The sequence below is a fragment of the Tenrec ecaudatus genome, chromosome 2 (assembly GCF_050624435.1).
Source record: "Tenrec ecaudatus isolate mTenEca1 chromosome 2, mTenEca1.hap1, whole genome shotgun sequence".
In the NCBI taxonomy this organism is placed as follows: Eukaryota; Metazoa; Chordata; class Mammalia; order Afrosoricida; family Tenrecidae; genus Tenrec; species Tenrec ecaudatus.
The window spans coordinates 222,195,815-222,222,455 of NC_134531.1; the positions used below are offsets into that span (position 1 = coordinate 222,195,815).

Here is a 26,641-nt window from a genome sequence, read left to right on the forward strand (position 1 = left end):
AAGCATAACATAAATTCTGCTTTTGTCATATCTACTTGCTATATAGGAAAGCTTCTGATAAATGGGGTTTGACCTATATAAGCTGGCTATCTCCACTCAGGACTGCAGTCTAAAGAATCGCCTATAGATCCCTGCAGTCTGGTGAAGGATTCTAAATTGCAAGCCATCTTAGTGGCTTGAACATGCAACAAGCCCCGTGAGAAGCTGGTCTCCCTTAGCTTGTGCTCCTAGGCCATCTTCCTATGTTCTGGTATCAACTTTCCCCTGGGTTTAGAAGGCTCTCAGCCGAGGGACCCTGGGTGCAAAGGCTATAGCTTCCGGTTGGTAGTCATCAGGTTTCGTCTTTCTCTGGTCACTTCTCATCTCTCTTATAAGATGCAAGGTGATGCAGCTCACATTCCGGGCATACTCCCTTCACCTCACCTCGGATCAAATGATGAAGCAGGGTCACGTCATTACACTGAGAACCATGGCCAGGCAAGTTGACATTATTTGTGGGGGGGGGGGGGGGAAGGAGGAGGGACATAATTCGGTCTATGACATCCTTCCTCCAAATTTGTGCCATTTCAAGGCACACCTACTAGTTGTGGGTAGATGGCCATCACCCACCTGTCAATGGTTCTATAAGGTGGTGCAGCGGTTACCCATTGGGCTGCTGACTGCAAAGTCAGCGGGTCGACACCATCCGCAGCTCTGAGGGAGAACAGGCTTTCTACTCTCGTGGAGTTAGTCTCAGAAACCCACAGGGACAGTGCTTCCTTAGGGTTGTTATGGTCAGCATCGATTCGACGGCAATGAATTTTGTTTGAGTATGGTTTACGTGTTGTTGTAATGTTGGAAGCTATGCCACTGGTATGCAAAATGCCAGCGGGGTTACCCATGCTGGCCAGGCTTCAACACAGCTTCCAGATGAGGAGAGAAGGCAGGTCTGGCGGTCTGCTGCAGAACACGAACCAGGGAAACCCAGTGGATCACAGGGGACATTGGCTGGACTCACTAGCTTCGGATCGACTTCTCAATATCGTGCCAGAGAGGGTGTAGGCGACTCTTGGTGCGATGGACTGGCATGTTAGCTGCAACAAGGGCAGTGAAATGCCAGGGATCGGAGGATGGTGCGGGTTGGACAATGTTTCGCTGTTGTACACCAGGTTGCCATGATTTGAAGTGGACTTGATGGCAGCTACCCACAGGGGGCGCCAAAGGGGTCTGTGGGATCATTCCAGTATGTCTTCATTCCATTTTAGGTCAGCCAACAGCTAGGTCCTTCATCAGCAGTACGGCATCTTTGGCACAAGGCCCCATGGCACACAGGCAGGTCCAGCAGCTGGTTCTACCAGCTTCACACACCTGTAGTTAGCAGTTCTTCTCCACCAGCCTGACCCCCTGGCACTGTCACTATAAAGCTGCCTGCAGGGGCTTCTTCCTAAAGGCAACCAAACAGCACCTGTGTCATTCTGAGTGGAAGATGGAATGAGGTTACTGCGCACCTGTTTCGTTGATGTGAACCATCCTTGAAGTGGGATTTATATTCATATTCTTTAAGCCCACCCTCATCCCGATACCAGTAGATGGCAGGCTCCTAGGAAGCCGGACTGGTTTATTAGTTCATCCTCTTGACTGCTCATAAACCCTTGCCTTGGCCAACACTGCGTGACTCACCACATACAAATGAAGTACTTGAGCAGATTCTGAAAATCCCTTTTCCTGGACTCAAGGGACACACTCAGCAAAGTTATGCTGAGCTCCCATAAGGCCTCGATAGTGCTACAGCATGTTATTTTAGAAAGCCAAAGGATGGATGTTGTAATTCTAGGAAGTTGAGACCTTGCAAAAAGCAGTAAAGAAGACAGTGCGGAGGGAAAAGACTTCACGGAGACTTTTGAAAAACTTAACTATATAATATTTATTTCTAGCTTTAAAAAACAAAGCAAATTTAAATTACTAGGAAGATATGTCCAGAAGAAGCCATTTTTCTTCAAGCCAGCAGCCTGGAAGTGAAGGGCTGCTTGGACCCGTGGCTGGAGTTGGCTGCAGAGGCTCGGAGACTTGCCCAGGTTCCCGGCTCCGGGGCAGTGCCCAGGACAGAACGCAGCATCTAGAACCTGCCCAGCCACTGTTCTCTCCTTTCTAGCCTTCATCTCAGTCAATGCTCAAAAGAACCAAGCCGGTGACATGTACCATAGTATTTTGCTAAAAAGGAATCACATGGCCTTTTAGTGTTTAAGAAAAAAAACCGTAATTTTTCCCCCTGGGGAAAAATTTGTAGGTACTGGTATGATTTAAAATCTCTTAAAGGAAAAAAACAGTCACTTTCTGTCCCCGCAGAGTCACTCCCTTTCTTCAGAGGCTTGTTAGGGGCAGGAGAATGGAGCTCTGGTCTCTGTAAAGCCCAGCTGAGAGTGTCAGCAGTGTCCCTGGCTCAGCACGTCTTTCAGGGGACGGCTGAGTCGGGCCGGGCCGAGCCAGGCCCACGCGATGGTTGGAAGTGCATTAGAGAACATCTTCTGGCTCCTTTTCTGGAAGCGACAGGATGGACACAGAGACCCAGGCATCTTCCTTTGGTGAACTCTCCTTGTCCAGGGCCTCCAACACAGGGTGAGTTGGGTCCTTTAAAAACTTGAACAGGAAAAAAAAAATTAAAAAACAAAATCTGAACAGGTTGAAAAACAAAATTGTATTTAGTTTATCCCTTCCACACAGCAGACCTCTTATTTCCCTGGGCGGAGTTATATGTTAGGCACACGTAGTTTTCTACTCAGCCTGCCCACCAGGTGACCCTGCAAACAAGCATCCTGCACTACCTCGCAGTTCATGAATAACTTTAATACTAACTGATTCAAAGGGCCAACCAAGCCAGGATTCTGAAAGTAAAGCAGCGTAACTGGGGGAGGGACAGTCCTTACTTGCTACACTGGGTGCAGCGCTGTCCCCTGCAAACCCACTGTTCCCTGCTGTCGGGGCAACCCCGTGAGTGACAGAGGAGCATCACTCCACGGGGTTTCCGTGGCTGCTGCAAATCGCCAGGCTTTCTTTTCAAAGCAACGCAGGTGGGTGGGTTCACATCTCCACCCTTTAGATGAATAGTCAAGTGCAAACGATGTAGGCCAGCCAGGGATCATGAACCCAAATGGAAACAGAAATGCCATGTGAGCTAGCAGTCCCACTACTAAGTGTCTATCCTGGGGGAATAAGAGCATACCACAAACAGATATATGCATGCCCAGGTTCATCACACCATTCCGCACCCAAGCAAAGAAAAAAGAAAACCACCTGCGTGCCCACCGATGGGTGAATGGATAAACCACAGGGCATGCACCCCAGGGACGACTCTGCAAGTTAAAGAACCTGCAAAATCCCTCCCAACAAGGGGAAACCTGGAGGACGTGCAGCTTGAGTGAAATGAGTCGACTGCAGAAGGATAAGTATTATATGATACGTTTATTTATAGAAAGTCGAGAAAAGGTCGAGGCACCCAAGGAAACCATTCTTTGGTGGTTGACAGAAATAATCCACTGGTCTGACAGACTGGTGGGACCCCAAACCTGTGTTCCTCAGACACCCTTCAAGCCTGGAACCGGCCCTGCCTTGGGTCAACGTGCAGTGGAACGCTAGAAGAGCCTACAAGGTGAGTGGCAACACCAGGAAGAGCCATACTCGTTTTACAATCCACCATACGGGACTAGAGGGCAACACGCACCCGAGCAAAGCTCAGAATACAGGCAGGGCAGGAAGAAGAATGGGAAACTAATTTGCTCTTTAAGCTATCATACAAGCCATAGGAAAAAAAAAAAAAGCTAAAACATCGATAAAAAAAATGGGGGTGGGCGCTGGAAAGACACCAAAAGCCAAATTGACGTCAAAAAGAGAACCTGAAACTTGCTTTTGAAAGTCTAGTAGGTAAAGCAAATAAAATATTTTTGAAAAGAAGTAAAAGAATTGAACAGAATATTTCAAAGGCAGCTTGAGAAGACAACGTATTGTGATGAAATACACATAGACCGGGGGTTAGAACATCACACGGAAGATTTTTCTCAAGCTGAAAGAAGGGAAACAAACAGTTCAGCTTTGAGCGCACTTCTGAGGGAGCCTCCGGGCCAGATACTGGACGGCACAGAACATGCCAGTAGAAGATGGGAGGACTACGGAGCCACTTTACCAGAAAGAATGGGTAGACACTCAGCTGTCATGAGGCGGCATGTGACCAAGAGCTGACGGTACTGAAGGAAGACAGCTAAGCGGCAAGGATGAAAAACCAGACTCCAGGAACTGACGGATTCCAACTGAGAAGTTCCAAAATCCGCACACAGTGCTGAAAGCACTCGTTCAACGATGCCTAGAAATTTGGGAGACAGCTACCTGGCTAGCTAGTGAGAACAGATCCATATTTGTGTCCATTCAACAGAATGTGGAAATAATCAGACATCATTAATGTCAAGTAAAATTTTGAGGAAGCTAATTAAAAAATGCCAGAAATTCAAGTCAGATTCAGAAAAGGGCACTGAAAGAGGGTTCGTATAGCTGATGCTAGACGGGTCTTGTCTGAAAGCAGAGAACACCAGAACTAGGCTTACCTGTGTTTTATTGGCTACGCAAAGGCATTTGACGAGTGGAGAATCACAAACTATGGAAAGCGTTGCAAAGAATGAAATTCTAGGACACCCAACTTTGTAATGAGGAACCCGTACCTATTCAAACAAGCAGTCGCTTGAATACAACGAGAGGAACACTGGCTGGTTGAAAGTTCCCTCTAACCATACTTCTTCAGTGAAAAAACCATGACATCGGGCTTGGAGGAAAGCTCATTAACAGCCTGCAATACGCAGATGACACAACTTTGCTTGCTGAAAGCTGAGAGGATTTGAAGCACTTGCCAAGAAAGGTCAGAGACCACAGCTGTTAGTCTGCATTACAGCTCAATGTACAGAACCAACGATCCCCACAAGTAGACCAGCATGCCACACCACAATCAATGAAGAAAAGATTGACGTGGCCCAGGGTTTTCATTTTGTTGGGGTCCACAATCAACACTCATGAGAGTAGCAGTCAGGAGATCCAACGACACAGTACTGGGAAAATCTGCTGTAAAGACATCTCTAAAGTATTGGAGAGCAAGGATGTTACTTTGATGACTAAGGAATTGCTTCACAGCAGGTGAGCGCTGGACAATTAACAAGAACAAAGAAGAACCGATGGATATGAATTCTGGTGCTGGTGAAGGAATGGAATAGAGCCCTGACTTCCAGAAGAGTCGCCAAATCATACAGCCAGGAGGATGCTCCACAGAAGCCAGGGTGGCAAGACAACAGCTCTTGTACTTTAGACCTGTTGTCAGGAGAGACCAGTTCCCGAAGGACACCACGCCTGCTACAGTAGAAGGACAACGAGAAAGAGGAAGACCGTGATGGAGATGGACTGACACGGCAGCTCTGACCATGGGCTCACACATATCAAAGGCGAGCGTGTCGCGGGACCACCAGGCAGTATTTCACTGTGTGTTACACAGAGTCGCTATGAATTGGAAGTGACTGGATAATATCAGATGTATATATAAGCTTTTGGAAATGCTGAAAGGTATCGACATACAAGAGGCTCCGAGCTGCCTGTGTTGAAAGAGGAACAGCAAATCATGTGCACTTGTGAAACCCTCAAATGTACATGTGAAACAGGCTTCGGCTACATGCTCACCACACTTCCCGGAGCGGACCGAAAGGCTTTGTTCTACTCATGCCGAACAAGAGCAACAGTTAGCGCACGTTTGCATAGAAGGGCCCAGCTGGTAATATGAGTGAGATTAGTAATGCAAAATAATCAGCAAAATTCTGAGTTCTGTACTGAGAGTTCCTACTTTGTGAAAATATTAACCAGGGCGACTCTCGGGTAAATTTCCTCACCCCCCTGAAAGAAAAAACAATCACCACCCCATTGTCATCAAGCGGATTCCGACTCACAGCGACCAGAAGCCAGGAGAGAGGCAAGAGGCGGCAGCAAGCAGCCCCTGGCAGAGCCTGTGGAGGAGCTGACACTGCTGACACCCCGCCTGGGACGCCTAGCTCCTGGGACTACACAGGAACGTATTCCCGTTCTGGAAAGTCACCCAGTTTGTGGCATTTTCTAGGAGACCAAGACGCAGCTATTCTGAACTCTACTCTCGGAGTCCGCAGCTTTGTCTACACCCTTAGGTGGGTGCTGACGCACCGGCACATCACTGGGTTGGATGTGGCACACATACCTCTTCTATCTGTAACGGGATCTTGGGTGGAGAGTGAACCCAGTACTTAATCACGCCTCTGTACTTCAGGGTCAGGAAGAAGCAGACCGCTACCGGCAGCGCCACTGGCAGGAAGATTCCCACGCAGATCAGGATGGCTTGTTGGTGCCGAATGGCAGCTAAAAAGAGTGCACAAATATGAAAAAGGCGATTTCCCCTCACTTTTCAGTACGGTCTTCACATTCCAGTACAACGGGCAGGTGCCCTTACCCCACGAAGCGTTGAGAGCAGGGGTGGGAACCTTTTACTCGCCGAGGGCCCTTTGGGTATTTGTAACGTTGCTCACGAGCCATATAAAATTATCCACTTAACAAGGAGCCTGCTGGATTTGGTCAAACATTTCATTAATCACCCCTAATGTGATGGCTAGATGGCTTCTTTGGTGAGGCATGTGGCGTTGGCTGGTCTGGATGACGTTATATGGCCTGTGGGCTGGGCACTCCCTACTTCTGGCTTAGAGGAACAGCTAGGCAAGGCACACCTCTAACTTGCCGCCTTGCTGCTGGGCAGCTTTTGTACTGTAGAGCTCAGCACATGCTCCGTAGTTTGTAGCTAAGTGCCCTCCTGTCAGCCCCTTCCCCATGTCTGCTCAGTGCCACTTAATAAATACTCCCTGATTCCACTACTTTTCCCCCCTTCACATCATTTTATTGGGGGGGGGCATTACACTATTTTAGGAGTAGTCTTTTTTCAGCTCAGAAAGGACATGAGAGACCATCTGTCTTACCATTTGCTGAAGTATTGTGGCAAGATGTGTTGCTCAAACGCCCAGGTTGAAAGATACTCTTCAATGGCCAAACCAGTTCTGCCTTGACTTGTAAACAGTATTCACTTAAGGGTTTTAAGTCATCCAGCACAATTAAATTGTCCTTGATGGGACCTTTCACCTATTTAAAAGACACCGACAGCCACACATGTAAATCGGCAGAGTAGAAAGGTTCATGCGACTTGCATCTCTTCCAGCCTGTCTCCTCAAACTCACAGTTAACACAGTCAACTGAATAGGCGACGGGGTTCTTCTGAAGTCCCGAGCAGAGGTAGCGGGAGCGAAGCCTGGAGCTGATGCCTCGGGCCCGTGGAGTCACCGCTGGGCATGAGGCTGACCTCAACGGTAACGTTTTTTCCTTTACAGACGGACATGTTGTCCTTCCCGGAGATACTTCCCGTGAGGCAAGAGAGAGCGAGCAATTGTTCCAGGAGTTAATTTTCACTTAATCCCGAATCTGCTTCTAGTTTGAGCTGCTCTCCTGGCCTATTTGAAAGTTTACTTTCAAATACTAAGTCAGAAACCCCCAAGATAAGGAAACAGAAGATGAAGAGGAGGAGGAGGAGGAGAAAAACGAGGAGAAAGCTCTTGCCTTTTGGGTCTTGGCCTCGTCCCAGTAATAGACGTAATACTGGAAAGCGACCATGGAGGTATCGATGACAAAGGGAGTGGAAATCCAGACCGTCAGTGAGTCTTCTTTTGTTGACACATTAATGTTTTCTGGAGGCCCAATGGTCACTGAAATAGAGTAAACCCAACAAACAGCTCATCTCGTCACTGAGACGTGTTTATATGGGCACCGCCCGCTGTACTGTCTTCTTTTGAGCTTCACCCAAGTGTGCAGACCCCTGAGATGACTCGAGACGGCTCTGGCACTGGGTTGGCTCGGGCCTAGCCTGGCTGCTGCGCAATACCAGTGCTTCACTTTCCGGGAGGAAGGGGTCCTCTCAGCAGTGCACGCGTAGCTAGCTTGACACCGTGCGACTCTTGGGGGCCCAGGAGAAGCCCAGTGGCCCAGAGTGGCGATCCACAGGCACAGAGGCCTCTCGACTCCCAAGAGCTCATGTCCCCTGTAACAACGCCACAACAAGTGTCCAGGCTCTCCTCGAGGTCATGTCCAGTGACAAGAACCACGGCAGCACCCACCGCAGCCCGCAGGCACGACTTGCGAGCAGGTGGTTAGGGCTCTGTAGCTCTGTTGCAGTAAGCCCAGCAGTGGTCGCCTTCACAATTAGCCAGTGCTGCCTGTTTCTACAGAAGGAGCCCTGGTGGTGTCAGGGTAATGAGTTGGACTATGAGCCTCAAGGTCAGCAGTTCAAAACCACCAGCTGCTGCCCGGAGAAAGAGGGAGGTTTCTGCTCCTGAAGAGTTAGTCTCGGACACTCACGGGAGCCGTACTCCTCTGCCCTCTAGGATCACTATGAGGCAGCATCAACTGGAGAGAAGCGAGCCTATTAGTAAGGTGGCACCACACCTTGATCGAATATTCAGAGAAACACACGGACAGTTAGCTGAAGGTCAAATTCTCAGGGAGAAGGGAAACAATTTTGCTACATCCCTTTATTTCATATTTCAATATAAGTGAGCAAGCATGGTACTTAGAAATCTTTAAATGCATCGGTCTCAGGTCTCGCGTAAATGCAGCACCCAGTCTGATGATAAGACAGGAGGACAAGGAAGAAGAGCTGGTGACCAACTGCTGAAAACGCAGCCGTTAGAGCTCCTCGGAGCAGTTCTGCTCTGCCAACCACGGGACACGCCGTGAGTCACAGTGGATCTGATGGCAACTGGTCAAGTCTTTTTGCTAAGGCTGTCCCCGGCTCTCACTAGACAGGCGCAGACTGGGGCTCATTCGTGTGATTAGGGAGAGGCTCGAGGATCTAAGTCAAGTGTTTACATTGTGGTCACTGACCCCAGGCACGCAGGTCCTAAGAGGCCTGTCTTTGCACACTGTGCACACGCAGTTGGCCACACTGGCAGTCGGGGGCGGGTGGGGATAATGCCGGGATCTTTTCATTCCATGGAAGCCCCGTGATGTTCTCTGGGCTCCCACGTAGCTCCTTCCCGCACGGCAGAGCTAGGTAGGTGACGGTGGACGCCAGCCTGGACGAGTCACTGAACTGCCGAAAGGGCCAGGCTAAGAGCTGGCTCCTGAAGAGCCCTGGATTAAAGTTGTGCTGAAACAGCGACTGTGACCAGGGAAGCCACCAGGCTTGGACCCCATCTAGCACAGAGATCAGCAGACCTTTCCCAGGCAGTCGATTGAGGCCAGGTGGCCCTAGGTAGGAGGGAAACAAGTGGCTACATCGGTGCGCACACACAACTTTCTTTACAGGGAAGAAAACCTGGGTGCGGAGAAGGAAGTTTCCCACCCGGGGTCCCTCACCATTGCGGTAGTGTTGAAACCATGGCACCGCCGCCCAGGCGGAAACGAGATCTCCCAGCTCGGCTCGGACACGCAGGGAGACGTTGAAGTGCCTAGGAAAGCCCTGCCAGTGGCTGGCTGCCGTGAAGTTGCACACTGGGGTCCTGGTACAGTCCACCTGGGTCAGGTCGTCCCACTCGCTGTTGGAGCTGGAAAGGAACAAGGGTTTCAGTGCACAGAGTCCCCTTTTCTTTGCACGGACCCACCACAGCTTTCCCGGAGCACCTTTTTGAAAGAGTTTCCTTGATGTATAATACTATTCACTGGAGTCCCTGGGTGGGTGGTGGTGGTGGGGGCACGGCAGTGGGGGGGGTGTCAGCTCAACTCTCAATTGCTAGAGGAGAGGCAGGCCCTTTGAACCCGCCCAGAAGGACCTCGGAAGGCGGGTGGCAATCTGCTTCAGACAGGTCACAACCCCTGGGGTTCCCATGAGGTGGAGTCCCCGGAGAGCAGCTGACAGCAACAGCACCCCCCACCCTCGTGCTAAGCATGCAGCTCACCCGGTTTCCGGGATTCAGAGGGGTTTGCAACTACCACCACCAGCTAGTTGACATTTCATCAGCTCCCGAAGATAGCTTGTACCCCTCTGCAGCTCCGCCGTCACACCCACCCAGTCCTCAGCAACCACGAACCCTCTCCTTTCTGCCTCTAAGGAGTTGTGTCTCTTGGACATTTCTTTACACGGCCTAGTACACTTCGTGGTCGCGAGTGACTAGTTTCTCTGACCTAGAACAGTGCTGTCACAGGCCATCCATGTGGTAGCATGTAGCAGAACGCCACTCCTTTTTATGTCCAATATCCCATGGCACGAACGATTACCGTCGGCTGATGGACTTCGGGTGGCTTCCACTTTCTGACTCCTACAATGTTTCACTAACTCCCTTTTCCATGCACACTTTTGTGTAACTCTGGAGTGAACATTCACAGGCATAGATTGCTAATCTTCTTGGGTGCATATCTATCGAACTCTCCCAAACTGGCTCCCCAAGGGCGGCACCGCTCCTCTGCAGCAGTGTATGGATGCTCGTTTCTCCGCAGCCACGCTCACACGTGTTCTTGGGTTGTTTTGATCACAGTCGTGCTGATGCGTGTGAAGCAGCCGGATGACATCATGCATCGTTTTCTTTTTTTTAAATCATTATGTCAATAACTTTAATTGAAAATTTTCAATTTTATTTTTTCCATTTTCCCTCAGAGCCACATGGCTCATGCACTACAGTTTGCCAACCCCTGCAGCTAGGTGTGCTGTTACAAGGTTCCTCCGGAGCCCACTCGGAACACAAGACAAAGACAAGAGTATATATTGAAAAAGTTTATATTTAGCATTAGCCAGCTGGGCTCACTTTAGATGATTCCAATTTTGTTGGCAACATCTAAAGCGTCATAGTCAGGAGCCAGTCGAACATATCGTGCATCGTTTTCACATTCATTTCCCTGATGAACTCAGTCTCACGTGCTTCCTGGCCATTGGCATATCCATATCTTCTTTGGAGAAATGTCTGTTCAAGTCTTTCGCTCATTTTAAAATTGGGTTTGTTGTTTGCCTCTAATTTTTAAAAACCTATTTTATTTAATAGCTTTATTGACATGTAAATTCAGGTATACAATTCAGTGGTTTTATCTATACTAAAAAAGCGAGCAGATCACCACCAGTCACCTTTGGAGCATTGTGTTCATTCCTGTATCTTTTATTATTAGTTCCTCATGCCCCACGGCCAACTTTCCCTGCCATCATCCTGAGAAACTACTAATCCAGTTACCATCTCTATAGATTTACCTATCCTGGATTTCACAGAAAGAAAATTTAAAAAAAAAAAAGAAAAACAAAAACAAGCCCAACAAGAAAATAAAACATAGAAAAACCTTAATCCAAAAGCAAGCATCGATAATAAAATAAAAACTAGAACAAAGGATACGATGTGGAATTTTAACCTTACAATACCTACAGGAATCCAATTCCCTGGGGCATGATTATTCACATCCCGGGTCTATGGTCTGAGGGAATTCAATGGAAGTTTACATTTCTGGATACAAGCCCCTCATCAAATACATGGCCTGCAAATAGTTTCTGCCATTCTGTCTTAAACATTAATAGTTAAATGTCTGGTCTTACTACTCCGAATCAGCCTATGTCCTGGAGTGAAAGGCCCCATGTTATAAAGGCCAAGTCCACTCATGTGCACTCCTCAAACTTTCTGCCATGGAGTCGATTCTTTCAGGGGCCAGAAAGCCTCATCTTCCTCCTGTGGAGCGGCTGGTGGGTTCAAACTGCTGACCTTGTGGTTAGCAGCCCAGCGTAGACCCCACTACACCACCAGGGCTGCTCTGTTCCCACTACAACAGGAAGTGAGTTGTTTGTTCAGAGGGTTTGCCCTCACCCCTATGAAGTCTCTGCCAGAGGCAGTTACGTGCATGACCTTGTCAGGGAACATGGGTTTTACAGCCTTTCAAAGCCACACCCCATGTGGGAGTGTAGTCCCCAGCTCTGACCTCTGTCCTTGTAGGTGCCACTTGAGGAAAGTTGGCAGGTGGCTCCTAGGACTTTCTCCTCCAGGGATGATAGATTACTACTTCTGGCCTAGAGGGCACGGTCAGGGGATTCTGCCTTGTCTCCGGCCACTGGCCTCCACACACTATGGAGGTGGCTAAACGTACCTTTGGCCGGGACTCGAGACTTCTGCTAAATTCCAAGTGATGCGAGGAAGCCCCTTCAAGATGTGAGCCAGGGTTTCCACATTAGATGCTGGCAGCTCTGTGCCATAAATACGGGGTCATGTGTTCCCAAATCTCCTCTCCGATGGTTTCAGAAAGGCTGAGAGATGTTTCTTTCAAGGTGCATGGATACCTTCACTCAAGGCCATGGAGTCGATGCCGACTCAAAGGGACCCTACAGGACAGGGGATAGAACTGGCCCAGGTGGGTTTCCGAGATTGTAACTGTTAATGGGATTAGAAAGCCCAGTCTTTCTCCCATGGAGCGGCTGGTGGTTTTGAACAGCTGGCCTTGGGGATGACAGCCCAATGCATAACCACACTGCCAGGGTTTCTGGCACAGATACCTTAGAGATAACGCTAAGGTTTTTCCTTTATCCCCAATAATGAGCTTGGTTAAAAGGCCTCTAGAGTTTAAGGCTCATTTCCTGATGAATCTCCCCTTCCCCCCACCCTTCTACCGTCTCTTCCCCTCTGTGACCATACATACCACTTTCTCAGAACCACTTTTAAAAAGTTTCTCCGAAAATAAGTTTAGGGAGAACCCACCCACATTTAAACGACAGTGCGTGCACACATATACGTGAGCGGGTGGGACAGGCAGCCAGCGGCTTGGGGGTAAGGGGCAGTGGGAAAGGAAGCTGTGCAGTGAGTTCCCGCGCCCCCAGCCCCATTGATTTGCAGTTTAAAAACATCAGGAGTCCCTGGGTAGAGCAGCCCGCCAGTGCCCCTCGCTGCTAAGGGCAAGGGTGGCGGGTTTGCTCCAGTTGCTTCCCAGAAGGACTGGTGAGTAGCTGAGAAGCCAGCCGGTGAAAACCCTCGGGCACGGGAGAGGCACGGTTTGCTGGGCCGCACCAGGAGTCGCGTGCTGACTCTGTTGTTCTTGATCTTTCTGGCAGGATGTGCCAGGGTTAGGTAGGGCCTGCCTCCCACAGAACCCTGAGGAGCGTGGTCCAGAGAAGTCCCTCTCCTCCAGAAGCTTGCCAACCTTTTAACAGGACTGACAGACATTTCGCAAGAGGCAGGGAAGGCATTTCCAATTAAAATTACAGTGCGCCAGGGGAGGAGCGGTACGGTTTCAAGAGCTGGTTTTTAGAAGGCAGATCGCCAAGCCTTTGCCTGGAGGCCCTTGGTTAGCAGTCCAGCGCATGAGCTGTTTGCCCCAAAGGGACTTCAGCCCCACCCCAGGAGCATCTCCCCTTTCCCTCTGCAAGGGCCGGGAGGCTCATGAAGGGAAACCAAATGCCTCGGTGGATTCCGACTCAGAGCGACCCTACACAGGGCTTCAGAGGCTACAAATCTTTTTATTTCTTCCTTCTGTTTAATAAATCATCTTATTGGGGGGCTCTTACATGTATTATAACCATCCATCCGTAACCTCAAGCAGACATGCACAGTTATTGGCACCAGCAATTTCTAAACATTATCTTTCTCCTTGAGCCCTTTGATAGCAGTTCTTGTTTTGCCCCCTTCCTCCCCTACACAGCCACCCCCTCGAACCCTTAATACAGTGATTCTCAACCTGTGGGTCATGACCCCTTTGGGGGGGGTGTCAAATGACCCTTTCACAGGGGTCACCCGATTCATAACAGTAGCAAAATTAGTTATGATGTAGCAATGAAAATAATTTCATGGTTGGGGTGTCACCTCAACATGAGGAACTGTATTAAAGGGTTGCAGCATTAGGAAGGTTCAGAACCACTGCCTTAATATATTATGTATTGTTATTATTATTGTATATCTATCCTTTCTATCCCTTCACCTACTATCCTGGTATTTTTTCCCCTGAGGGGGGTTATTCTGCCATCAATGCTACCCTTCCCTCCCTACCCCTCCCCTATCCTCTGGAATCATTGCTCGCATTACTGTTTCTGAGGGGGTTTGTCTTTCCTGAATTCTGCATATTGAAGCTCTTGTCTATGTGGTTACAAGTCTTTACTGGAGCAGACAGCCTCATATTTATCCCAGGGAACGATTGGTGGGTTTGAGCCACTGATCTTTCTGTTAGCAGTGTGATCTAACCCACAGCACCACTCGGGCTCCTCTGGTTCTAATGTCCAAATCAAACCAAACTCACCGCCACTGAGCTGATGCCAACTCATGGCGATCCCAGGACAGAGTAGAACTGCCCCTGTGAGGTTCCGAGACTACCTTTTTATGGGAGTAGAAAGCCTCCTCTGAGTGGCTGGTGGTTTTCAGCTACGGACCCTGAGGTTAGCAGCCCAACAAGTAACCACTATACCACCAGGATACCTCTGAGGCTCTACTAAGGGGGCAGATCAAACCTCTGACCTTTTAGCTAGTAATTAATCAATCATCAATCAATCAATCAACCACTTGTGCCAAATAAATGAGTTAGCTAATACTTTTTTTGACTTAACCTTGGTGAGGCAAACAAACACCGACTTGGCTCCTCTTTACTACATGTGTTTTCATTGCAAATCAAGTGATGACACTCCATGGAAAGGCTGGCGAAGGCAGTGAGGGAGGGACTGAGGGCCCAGACTAAAGATGTGAAATGGAAAACCAGCTTACAGACCAAGGATGAATTGTAACCAAATGAATGAATTCCTCACCAGGCCACGTTTGGACCATCGGGTTAAACAAACCAGATTTGTAAGCCTGAAGAAGATGAAACTGATGGATGTCTCCTGCTCTTTTAAGACAAGGAAGGCCTTTTGTAAAACCCTCTTCCTAAGACCAACAACAGAGCAACCTCTCTCAGTTAAGCTGCTACTGGCTAGAGAGGAATTGTTCTCAAGCCTCCAACTGAGCCGGGGGTTGTGGATCCATGTCCTTGAAGCTGATTGAGAGGGCGCGTGCTTTCTTTCCTATGGCTTTCACCACACAAGAAAAGGTTTAAGAGAAACAGCTGCTTCTGATTAATCTGTGCAAATGCAAAGGTTGGTGGTTCCCCTCCACCCAGTGGCACTTTGGAAGAAAGTGCTGGCCATCTACTTCTGAAAAACCAGCCCTAGACCCTGTGGAACACAGTTCTGCACTGACACGCAGGGGGTCGCCCTGGTCGGAGCCGACTCACGGGAACTCGGGTGGGGGAGGCTGTTAGATGCCTACAAGTCAGTATTGCCTCAGTGACCTGCTAAGAGGGCTTCAGAATGTTTGTGGAAAGTGGAACGAAAGGATAATGGAGTTTCTCCACAAACTTTCTGTAACACTGCCCAGTCCTGCATCACTGTCCTCACAAGGTTACTGTACTTGAGCCCCCTGCTGTAGCCACTACATCAACTCATCTTGTTAAAGGTCTTTCTGTCCACGCACTGCCAATCAGGTAGGCACTGGACTGCTCACACTGCAAGGTTGGTGGTTCACACCGACCAGCCACTTCTCAGGAGCAAGGCGAGGCTGCCTGCTCCACCAAAGATTTACAAAGCCTTGGAAACACGACAGAGGGTCAGTATGAGTTAGAACGGATTCGGGGACAGTGGTCTTTTAAAAAAAAAACCCACTGACCCTCTAGTCTTCCAGGCACAATGTCTTTTTCCTCAGACTGGTCCCTCCTGGTTACACGAGATGAAGCCTTGCTGTCTTAGCTTCTAAGGAGCATTTTGACTGGACTTCTTTCTGGACCGTTTTGCTCGTTCATGTGGCAGTCCGTAGTACAGTACTTTCAGTGATCTTCGCCAATCAGTTCTTCCAGAACACCCACTGCCATCAAGTCAGTTCTGACTCCGAGGTCTTCCTTACTCACTGTCCAGCTTTTGACCAACACATGAGGGAATGGGAAACACCATGGGGGGGTGGGGCAGGCACCTTTTCGCCCTCAAAGGCACATCTGTGTTCTTTAATGCTTGAAAGAGATTTGTCCGATTTCCAGACTACCGCTTCCATGGGTGCTGATGGTGGATTCCAAACCCGAGCCCCAAACTCACTGCCATGGAGGAAATGCTCACTCACAGCGGCCTTCCAGGACAAGCACAACTGCCCTGTGGGTGTCTGAGATGGCAACTCTTTACAAACGCTTCTTCTCTCTCCTCCGGAGCGGCTGGTGGTTTAGAACTGCTGACCCTGTGGTTAGCAGCCCAGTGTGCACTACACCACTACGCCATTAAACCCTTCACATCTACTGTTTCCATGTACCATGGAGTGAGTTCTTGGTCCACTGGTAAGGCTTTTGTTTACATGTTAAGAAATAATCCACATGGTCAGCTGTCATCTTTGATCAGTAAGTACTTCAAAGCCTCTTGGCATTCAGTCAGCAAGGTTGTGTCATCTGTACAGTGGTTCTCAACCTTCCTAATGCTGCAACCCCGTTCACACAGTTCCTTATGTTGTGGTGATCCCCAACATTATTTTTGTTGCTACTTCATAACTGTAATTTTGCTACTGTTATGAATCGTCATGTCAATATCTGATACGCAAGATGTTTTCATTGAACATAATTAAAGCATCGTGATTAATCACAAAACATTATGTAATTATATATTGTGAAATCTTTATGTGTTTTCCGATGGTCTTAGGCGACCCCTGTGAAAGGGTCGTTTGACCCCCCACAAGGGTCACCACCCATCTTGAAAACCGCGGCATCAGTGTATTGCAGGTGGTTAATGAGCCTGCCCTCCAATCTCGACGCGTGCTCTTCTTCACAGGGTCGTTTGGGGATGAAATACTCAGTGTACAGACTACACACGTGTGGTGAAAGGACACCGTGCTGGAGCACACCCTTCCAGATTTGACACTGGGCAGCATCCCCTGGTTCCGTTCAAACACCGTCACTGGGTCTAAGCCGGGTTCCGAGAGCATGATGAAGTGTTCAGGAATCCCCAGTCTTCCCCAGCGCACCACCACTTGCCACGAGCCATGCAGCTGTGTGCAGGTTTTAGTGGAGTTCCCAGACTAAGGCAGATGTGGAAAAAGGGCCTGGTGATCTATTTTGGGGCGGGGGGGAGGGGATTGACCAGTGAGGACTGGCTAAGAGGCAGAAACTACGAGCTGGCCCTAAGGCTCCCTGATGACTCCTCCCACCCACAAGTCCCAGCAGGATGCCAACAGTGATGGGGAGGGGGGAGGCTTACTATTTATACTGCACTCGGTAGACCACCGAGTCACTGCTGGAGGCGTTGCTCAGGGTCACCGGCTCCCAACTCAGGACCTGCTCCGCGTTGTACAGGTGAATCTTCGGGTTTTGAGGAGCTGGCAGCTGGGAACGAGTGTCTGGAGAGGGCAGAGAACCAGAGAAGGGAGGAAATGTAAGTTAGAGAAATACTTAAATGCACATAACCACAGTCATCCCTAACACCAAATTTCTGACCAGAAAGAGGAATAGCAACTGCTCTTCCTGCGCACGACCCCACCCCACCCCACCTCTAACTACCTGGCGGTGCGACTGTCAGTCAGGTGTCCTCAAGTCGGCTCTGACACATACCAACTGTAGAGCGTGGAACCCCGCCCCCCCTGCCCCCGCAGGGCCACGCCTCACGCTCAATTGTTCCCATGCCTTAGCCCATGGCAACAGCCACTGTGGCTTTCCATCTCCTTGAAGAGCTTCCTCTTTTTCCCTACCCCTCCACTTTCCCAAGTATGTCCTTTTCCAGGGACTGGTCTCTCCTGACTTCAAAGGAGCATTCTGGCTGTACTTCTTCCAAGACGGATTGGTTTGTTCTCTTGGAAACCTAGCCGTCAGGAAAAGCAGGGGCCTCGAGCTGCCTTTCTGCCGGCAGCCTCCAGTCTTGGGTGCTGTGGTACCATTTGTAAGTAGGTAGGACTGGGCATGCTTCTTAACCTGTTTGCGCCTCCGTTTCCGCTTTCGAAATAACAGGCAATAGCACACGGTGGCTGCAACCATGGGCTCAGACGTAGCCACCATGGTGAGGATGGGGCAGGACTGGAAGAGCTTGGTTCTGTGGGACACAGGGTTGTTATGAGTTGGAACTGACTGCATGGCACCTAATGCCCACAACGCAACAAGAGTACACTACACAGGCTGGGCTGGGTACGTTGTATGCTTGTGCCCCAGACCTACAGCTTTCCTTAAAGTCTGCCTCCAGATTCCATGGAGCCACAAGACCGCTAGGATGAGGTGTCCACCTGGTGGCGTCAGCCGCTCCACGGTGTCCTGTCCATGCAGTCTGCCAGCGCTGCACGTGTGAGGCACTCACCAAGCAAGGGCGAGCAGTTTACTTTCTCACAGAGAAGCGGCAGCACGTGACAGGGACAGTTCCCTAACCAGCAAGTCGCCCCGCAGCTCAGCAGCTGCCTGGGTGGAGAGAGAAACTCTTCTCCACGTGCCCCCACTTGGCACTGTAGCTAAAGGACGGGAGGTCCCTCCCCCAACCAGGTGTAGACTCCTGAGGCTACAGGTCTTGCTGCAGGGCATGCATGGAGGGTTTCGCTGCTCCCCACCTGAGAGGGGGGACCAGGTATCTAGGCAGCAGGTGGGATTGCATTACTTGAGCCCTGCTGCCTGAGGGTGGGGTGGGGATGGTGGGATAGGAATGGGCAGGAGGAGGGTTTGATCCCAAGCAGAAGGACTCAGGGTCAAATAGGTCTTCTAGGTGTCACCAACATGAGAGTTTTCCTCACGGACCCCCAACATCACAAGCATTGAAAAGAACTCCCGGCCATCGAGTCAGTGTTGACTCATGACAACCCTATAGGGCTGGGTAGAACTGCCCCTGTGAGTTTCAGAGGCTGGAACACTTGACGGGAGTAGAAAGCCCCATTTCTCTCTGGTGGAGTGGCTGGTGGTTTTGAACTGCTCACCTTTCAGATTACAGCCCAGCTCACTGTGTCCGAGGCACACCTCAGAGCCCAGCTTCCCAGGCTTCCTTCCATTCCACTTTATTGTCAGTTAGGTGAAGGTTTACAGGGCAGATCATGACTTTTACAGTCAACAATTTACACGCATTTTGTTTCAACGCATCCACCTCAATCCCCATTAGTAAGGTGCCATCCTGATCCCACTTCTTCCCAACATTTTCGGTTTCCATTCCTCCTCCTTTCCTAACCTCTGTCCCGGGGTAAACACGGCTCTTTGGGATGGTTAAAGGTTGGCTATGCTTACATGATGGGTGAGCTTTCTGTTCCAGAACTGCCTGGAGGGTAATACAAGGCTAGTTTTGGGGGTCCCAGCAGTCTCTGTCTTAACAGTAAGCTAGTCTCTTGTAGGATTTTGAGTCCTACTGCACATTTTAGTCCAATGGACTGATGGGAACAAGCCAACATTAGTTTCCCCACCCGGAGACGGGAAGAACTAGATGGTATCCAATGGGAACTGCCAACTGCTTTAAAAGGATCACACGAGAAGATTCTAAACTGAGGGGGAGAAAAATGTGGAATAGGCACCGTGTTTTCAACCAGCCTCCCAGCTGACTAGGATGGGTGTGAAGTCTGAGAGCTAGAAACAGCCACCAGCATCATGGGAGGAAGCTTCCTCAGGCCACCCAGACTGGAGTTGTTCTGGGCTGTCCCCTCCCCCCTGAAAGCCCAGAATGCTTCCCTCCAATGAGAAGACACTAGAATGTGGACACTTTCTCCAAGGCTGAGAGATTAATGTGAAGCACCCACACGGCAGGGGAGGAGAGTCTGAGCAACCTGCTGCCGTTCCAGACTTCAAAGCAGGAAATTCAAACCACACGCTTTCGGTAAAAGCATCTGACCTTGAAGAACAGGCCTGCGGCCTTGTGCAACCACAGCACAGCTTCTGCCAGGTGTCCCGCTTGAAGTTTTGGGGTACCTGCTTACTCACAGGGAGAAAGGAGGGCTATATGACTCAATGGCTGGGAGTGAGTGTACAGCAGGATGCTTAAGGAAGGTGTCTGCAACCAGGGGTCCTGGGGGGCCTCCATTCAACCAGCCAACCAAGCTCTCCTGATACACACCGGGCTACCGGTGACTCTCCTAGGGCAGGGCACCCCCACACACTCTGTCTGCTGGGAGGCAGCCAACCCCACACTTCGCTGAGAGCTGGAGGCTGGCTGCAAGGGAGGGACCTGCAGTGCTGGAGGCGGGGAATGGCCATCAAAGGGCCCTCCTCTGCCCACTTGGATTAGCTCTCTGTGGCTGCAGTGAAAAATGGCTGAGCAATTAAGCAAATAAAAATAGGTGATGTCCAGTCCATTCTGACTCCTGGCCAACCCATGTGGGTCAGAGGAGAACTGTGTGTGCCACAGGGTTTCCCATCACTGGTATTTTTAGAAGATGCTCACAGGTGTTTCTTCCGAGGCAGGCATTGAACCACCAGCCTTTTGTTAACCGTGTGTGGTTCGTGGCTCCAGGCAGTAGGAAGAGGTCCCCCCCATGAGCTTCCATAAGGGGACACAGTCCTGCTGACACCCTGCTTTTATTCTCCCCAAATGGAACCAAAGTCTCGGGCCCTGAGTCAATGCTGACCCACAGTGACCCTACAGGCCAGGGTAGAATTGTGCCTGTGGGTTCATGTGCCTGTCACTCTTTCAGGGTTTCACACTGCTGACCTTGTGGTTAGCAGCACAACATGTAACCCACTATACCACTAGAGCTCTGAAAAAAAAATTTTTTTTGAGACCCATGATCAGACTGATGACCTACAGAACCGTAAGGCCCTGCATTTGCGGTCGCAGTCAACCAATACAGCCCCTGACGGTGGACACCCACGGTCTCGGCGACACCCCAGGTCTTGTAAGAGCTCACCATCCTTAGCAGGGGTGCAAAGCTTCACTCCGCTTCCTTTTCTTTGGTCTTTGGGAAATGAGTCATAGACTCTTAGCGGTAATAAGTGATAACCCGGGCATGGCCAGTGTGAAATCTGCCCTCAGTACCCGACAACCACACTGCCTTCCGGGCCACTTTCTTGCCCCAACCCACTAGCCCCAATCTACCCTGGGATATAGGCGTTTGGGACATTATACAGATGAAGCATTTTATCCGTATACAGGTAGAGATGTAAGTAAAACAGCATTTCTATAAAGTCATAGAAACCTTTACGTGATGGCAATATCAACACGGGAAGCTCTTCTTTCTCACCTGACCCTCCATCAACATGCTCCTGAAGGCAGCCTTGCCGGCCCCCTAACTCTGCCTGGAGAACCCTCCGCCCTTCGACTTCCGCCACAGCAACCGGGAGTGTGAGCAATGTCGCGCTTCTCAAATCACGTTCCTTTCCAAAGTTCTTTGGGTTTGGGGGAGTGAAAAGAAGTCCGAAGGGGCAGGACAGGCTGGAAGATGGCTGCGGTAAGGTTTTCCAGTGAGACCCCGTAGGGCAGCGCTTGCCATCCTCAAGCAACGCGCCGGTGCGCCGCTGTGATGGGGAAAATTCCTCAGCACGGTTTTCCGGGCCGTGTTCTGACCAGTTTTCAGGTTCCTCACCCCCTTCCTAGTGAGCCCCTGCAACAATCCTGGGAGAAAATTTATCTGAATGGCCCTTTGGAATTCCCAAACCCAATCACCATAACCTGGTTTGAACTGAACTGGCCCCGCAGCGCCCCTTGGAAACCAGTGTGGATGGGACTTTACATTGGAAGGCACCCTACAGAGACGAAGCCAAGTGTATTTCTGATAGAACCACCTGTGGCCATCCTCTGCTTGCAGAGACCGGTCTGAACCTGTGCACGTGTGAACTGGCAGCGATACTTTTGGCGTATCCTAGTGTTTACGAACAGGCTACTCTGGGTCTGAACGGGCGTACTAGTGGCACTGTGGGAAGGCGCTGCACTGGCACCTGCACAGTAGGCGGTTCAAACCCACCACTTGCTCTGAACGAGAAAGTGGAGCCCATCTGCTTTCCTAAAGATTGAAGCCTTGAAAACCCTACGGAGGGGCTCACCACCAGGCACAATCAACAGGAGGGGAGGGCACTGAGTGGGGTCACCACCAGGCACAATCAACAGGAGGGGAGGGCAGTGAGTGGGAGTCACCACCAGGCACAATCAACAGGAGGGGAGTTGAGTGGGGTGGGGATCCTAACAGCAGTTAGGTTCACATGAGAGGGGCTTAAAAAGCTTGTGGAAAAATTGGAAGCCCCCACATGCATTGCACACATATCATAAAATAAAATACATTGACATGACAAGGAGCCACTTAATATTTGACTTCCGAAGACCCTTCAAGACCTTCCCACGAGGGGACATTATGATGAGCACCTCTCCCCTCTAAACTCTGCGGGGGGGGGGGGACGACGACGACCAAACTCATTCTCTGATACCTCAGCTTATTTACCCAAATCATTTGTCTGTCCCTGTTACAGGACAGGGAGGCAGATGAGGCTTTCTACTGCTGTAAGGAGTTACAGACGTGGAAACCCACGGCGGCAGCTCTGCCCTTATAGGGTCGCTACGAGTCGGTGGAGACTTGGTGGCAGTGAGTGACTGAGTAAGTGATGAAAGGGTGGCTTTGTTGGGAATGAACTGGACACACTGCCCACTTCAAAAGAATGGGTAAGAAAATTGAGAGTGGATATTAAGCACTAATCACCTCTTTTGTTCCAGAATACCACCCCTGCCCCCTATAGTAGCTATTACCCTTATAGAGTTTGCCAAAAACATTCCAGCTACTTGATAGTTTACATGCTTGAGATTGTAGACAAAGGGGTGTTTACCCAAGGGACACGCATTTGGAATTCTCATGTTGCTTGTGAGTTACTGCTTGTCTCGGCGGTCTCTTAGGACATTAGAATCTGCATGTGCAAGGCAGCAAATGATGTCAAAACTCTGTGGCCCAAGTAGGCAGATGTTCGGTCCTCTGACAAACTGAACCCTTCATACCCATGTAAGTAGAGATTAGTGTCATTTTTCTACTGTTCTTTCATGCTGCTGGTTCCACTTTTTTATCTCCAGCAATGGCTACCACTTGGAAAGCATTCCTCCAAATTCTGTAAGGTCCAATGTTTTACTGATCATTCCAACATCTCCAGGAGTACAAAATGAAACTCCTCCAACAGGACCAAGAGGTAACATCATGATAAACAAGGAAAAGATGGAAGGATTTGACTTTGCTTGGATTCACAATCAACGTGCACAGAAGTGGCCTTCAAGAGCTCGAAGGGCCCATGACATTGGTTAAATGTGCTGCATGAGACCTCTTTAAGACCTCTGCGGACCAACATGTGCCTGACCCACGCCGTGCTATTTCCCATTCCTTCATATCTTGGACCGCAGAAGAGCCGATGCATTTGAAGAATGCCAAGAGAACGAATAAGTCTGTCTTGGAAGAAGTACAGTCAGAATGTTTCTTAGAAGGGAGAATGGTGAGACTGCCCATGCACTGTGCACATGCTGTCAGGGGGACCAGCCCCTGGAAAAGGACGTCATGCTTGGGGGAGTAGGACAGCAAAAAAGCGGATGATCCCAAACAAGACGGATGGACAGTGGCTGTAATATCAGGCTCAAATACACAAACAGTTGTCTACAGCCTCCTCTTTTAACATGTGTCTAATACTCTTAACCTTTTTTCTAACCACATGGCAATATCATGATTTGGAAAGACACTTACAAATTGTGGAAAAACATCTACTACTTGTGTACTATACACGTAGCTCGGTGGTGTAAGTGGCTCTGTGTTGGGCCGGCGAACTGTATCACTGGTGGTTCAAAACCACCAACAGCTTCTCTGGAGAAAGACTGGGCTTTTTCCGCGGCAACCCCCAGGGGGTCGCTATGAGTCAGCATTGACTCCCTGGCGTGAGTGTTTACTATAGAAGGAGCCCCGATAGTGCAGTAGTTAAGCACTGGGCAGCTAACCCCAAAATCGGAAGTTTAATCGTTCAGTGGGTGAAAGATGTGGACGTCCATTCCATGATTTAACGGCTTCGGAAACTCAATGGGTCAGTTCTCCCCTGTCCTAAGGGTCGCAGTGAACTGAATGGCCCCGAAGACCAGGAGTTTGGTTTGTGGGTTTGTTTCCTATTTATAGCCACTGTTAGTATTTCCACTTTGCCTTTTGACTAAACAGAGTTTCTCTTCCAAGATATGTCAGTTGGTTTTCTTTTGGCTGTTTATTGTAAACATTTTCCAATGGCCACCCAAACAAAGATGAGTATAGAGAGGTATGAGTTTTCCAGGAACCAACAGTGAAGGTTCAGTTTATTTCCAGTAATTTCATAGCATACCAGGCCCCTCAGAAAGGGGAGCTGACAATGTCGAGTCTCAGAATCATTTTCTGAATTTATGACAGGTGAGTGGCAGGCGCGGGCATAAAGTACCAACACATGCCCATCCCACAGCTTGGGGAATAGCCGGCATTTTGTCATTCTTACTAAAGAAAACTCAGAACCCCGGGGCAGACAGAGGTTACAGAAGATCTGAAGCAGGGGAGGGGCAGACTCAGGATTCCCACACATTTCTGACTCCTACAGAAAAACACCACTATTTAACTAGGAGCAAAGGCCCACCCCATATACAAGTCTCCCTATAGCACTGATTTTAATCTAAACTCCAGGACCTTTGCTGTGGATGCTGTTTGAAGAAACCAACCTTTTGACAGCAATTTATGACTTCAAATGGGAGGAAACCGTCTAAATTCTTAAGATTAATTATTAGGCTACATAATTATCACATTGCGGATGGATCCCGAGTTTACACGTTTCATGTGCCATCTGGTATGGATGGATCACGAGATAACTCGTCATTTCTACACGCTGTCTGCAGATGCGGTCTGCTTGGATATATTTTAACGACTTCATTTAGGTGTTTAAATCAGCAGTTAAACTATCAAACTCGATGGTCTTCATGTTCTTTTTGTTTATGTAGCATTTTAATGCATTTTGGTTAAATCAAATAGTTACAATTTGTTTGAATTGTTTTGCAAGGAGTTGTGCACCTAACACGGTCAAACCTCAGTGAAATGTACAACATCACCTACCTCGCTCAGGTGGTCTCCCTTTACACAAAAAGACACGAAGAAATTCTTAGCCCCAATTCTTCTAATTTTTCAAAGTAATATGGATTATGTTGCTTATTTTTTCAAGAAGTTTATAATTTCATGAAGATGACAGTTCATAAAAGTAATAGTGTTCCGCATACATTGCAAAATAGTTTCATAATGTGAGACAGCGTTTTATATTCAAAAACTGAAAGTTATAAATAAATATGATAAAAAGTTGATGAGATGTAAACCCATTTATGGTTTAATGCAAAAAAACCCCTAACAGCCGAAAAAATACCCGGCCACTTGGGTAAGTTGGTAAAAACAAAACAAAACCCGGTCTTTAATGTGTTGATAGACTAGTGTCTGTACGGGAAAGAACAAAGCAAAAGACCAGCACATAAACATACGCAGAAACTTCTACACGGTTCGCTGCGGGTCGGCGCCCCTCCCCAGCCCTTCTTTCCTGACGTCGTCATGTTTGGTCCAGAGGTGTGAGCAGTTAGTGCCAGGTGAGAGCGCCAAGGTCCAGCTCAGGTAAGCAAGCGGTAGGGAGTAGATCAGAGCGGGCACGAAACGCCTGGTTCAGCGGTCACTCTGCCCCGCGAGAGAGGGGCCCGTCCGGATGCTGCCTTCACGGAACGCCCGTCTCTCCTCACTACCCCCAGCGAGCCAGCCCTCCGGATTTCTCACAGACCGCACCGCACGGCCCGGCGCCGGGCGTCCTTCCAGGCACCGTCAGTGGCCACCAGGAAGGCAGCGCTGGGCTGCTTCCTCGTCCTGGCCCCGGGGCGGGCGGGCGGGCAGGGCTGAGGGAGAAATGGCCCGCCGGGCTCGGTCCTTGGCTCAGTCCCAGGGCGCCGCCGGAGGGGTGCAGGGCTCGGAGGAAGGGCAGGAGCGCACGCCCTTCCCGGGAGCAGTGTCCCGGGGCGAGAGCGACCGAGGGACGGGGGACGGCCGCCCGCTTACCTGGCAGGGGCTCCGCGCGGCCGCCCGGCGGCGGCAGTAGCAGCGGTAGCAGTAGCAGCGGTAGCAGCAGCAGCGGCAGCGGCAGCGGCGGCCGCATGGCCCTGGGTGCGCGGCGGCGGCGGCTCAGGGCGCGGGCCGGGGCCCGCGGAGGGTCCACCGAGCCGCTGGCATCGCTGCCTCGGCAGCCGTGGCGGGCGCGCAGGCGCCGATCGGACGTTTCCGGCGGCGCGGGCGGCTCGCGGGCGTCAGGGAAGCCCTCTGGAACCCCGCCCCGCCCCCTCAGCGGCCCCGCCCCGCCAGGCCCCGCCCCTCGGCGGCCCCGCCCCACCCTGTCCCCCAGCGGCCCCGCCCCGCCCCGCGGGGCTTTCCGGGCGCCCCGCCCTGCCTCCAGGGACCCCGGCCCGGAGCCCGGAGGGTGGGGAGGTGCCCGGCTGCGCCCGACAGCAGCGATCTCGCCGTTCCTGGATGCCTCCTTTTACTTTCAAGTGTGCTTTCTTGATGAAGTGCCTAGCAGGCCTTGAACCGTCTCCTCAGAACGGCCCGGGGAGGAAGACGTGAGGCTGGGAGAGAACAACGGACGCGAAAATGCGGGGAAGGTGGGAACTTCCCACATTACATAACGTCGGTGGCCTTGGGCCTGGCCTCTGGCTATATGAGGAAGTAGGCGCTGGGTCAGGGAGTGGCCTGGCACCCAGCCCGTGCCACTT

At 50.3% G+C, this 26,641-nt stretch overlaps 1 protein-coding gene across 1 annotated transcript; it reads right to left on the reverse strand.

Annotated features, from left to right (window-relative positions):
* Positions 1–1,877: 1,877 nt before the first annotated feature.
* On the reverse strand, positions 1,878–26,204 carry IFNGR2 (interferon gamma receptor 2). Its single transcript, XM_075542357.1, has 7 exons — positions 25,935–26,204; positions 17,204–17,342; positions 9,421–9,608; positions 7,627–7,772; positions 6,996–7,155; positions 6,230–6,387; positions 1,878–2,616 (listed from the first exon to the last, which is right to left on the reverse strand). Exons 1-7 carry the CDS (start codon positions 26,029–26,031, stop codon positions 2,491–2,493), a joined length of 1,014 nt encoding a protein of 337 aa, XP_075398472.1. The 5' UTR covers positions 26,032–26,204; the 3' UTR covers positions 1,878–2,490.
* Between the last annotated feature and the right edge of the window lie 437 nt (positions 26,205–26,641).

Excerpts from the sequence above, each read along its gene's own strand:
- IFNGR2 (XM_075542357.1), bottom strand. The coding sequence starts at position 26,031 with ATGCGGCCGCCGCTGCCGCTGCCGCTGCTGCTGCTACCGCTGCTACTG. Across the intron at positions 17,343-25,934 it reads CCGCGCGGAGCCCCTGCCAG|ACACTCGTTCCCAGCTGCCA; the intron begins GTAAGCGGGCGG and ends TGCCCTCTCCAG. Across the intron at positions 9,609-17,203 it reads TACCGAGTGCAGTATAAATA|CTCCAACAGCGAGTGGGACG; the intron begins GTAAGCCTCCCC and ends GTTCCTTTCCAG.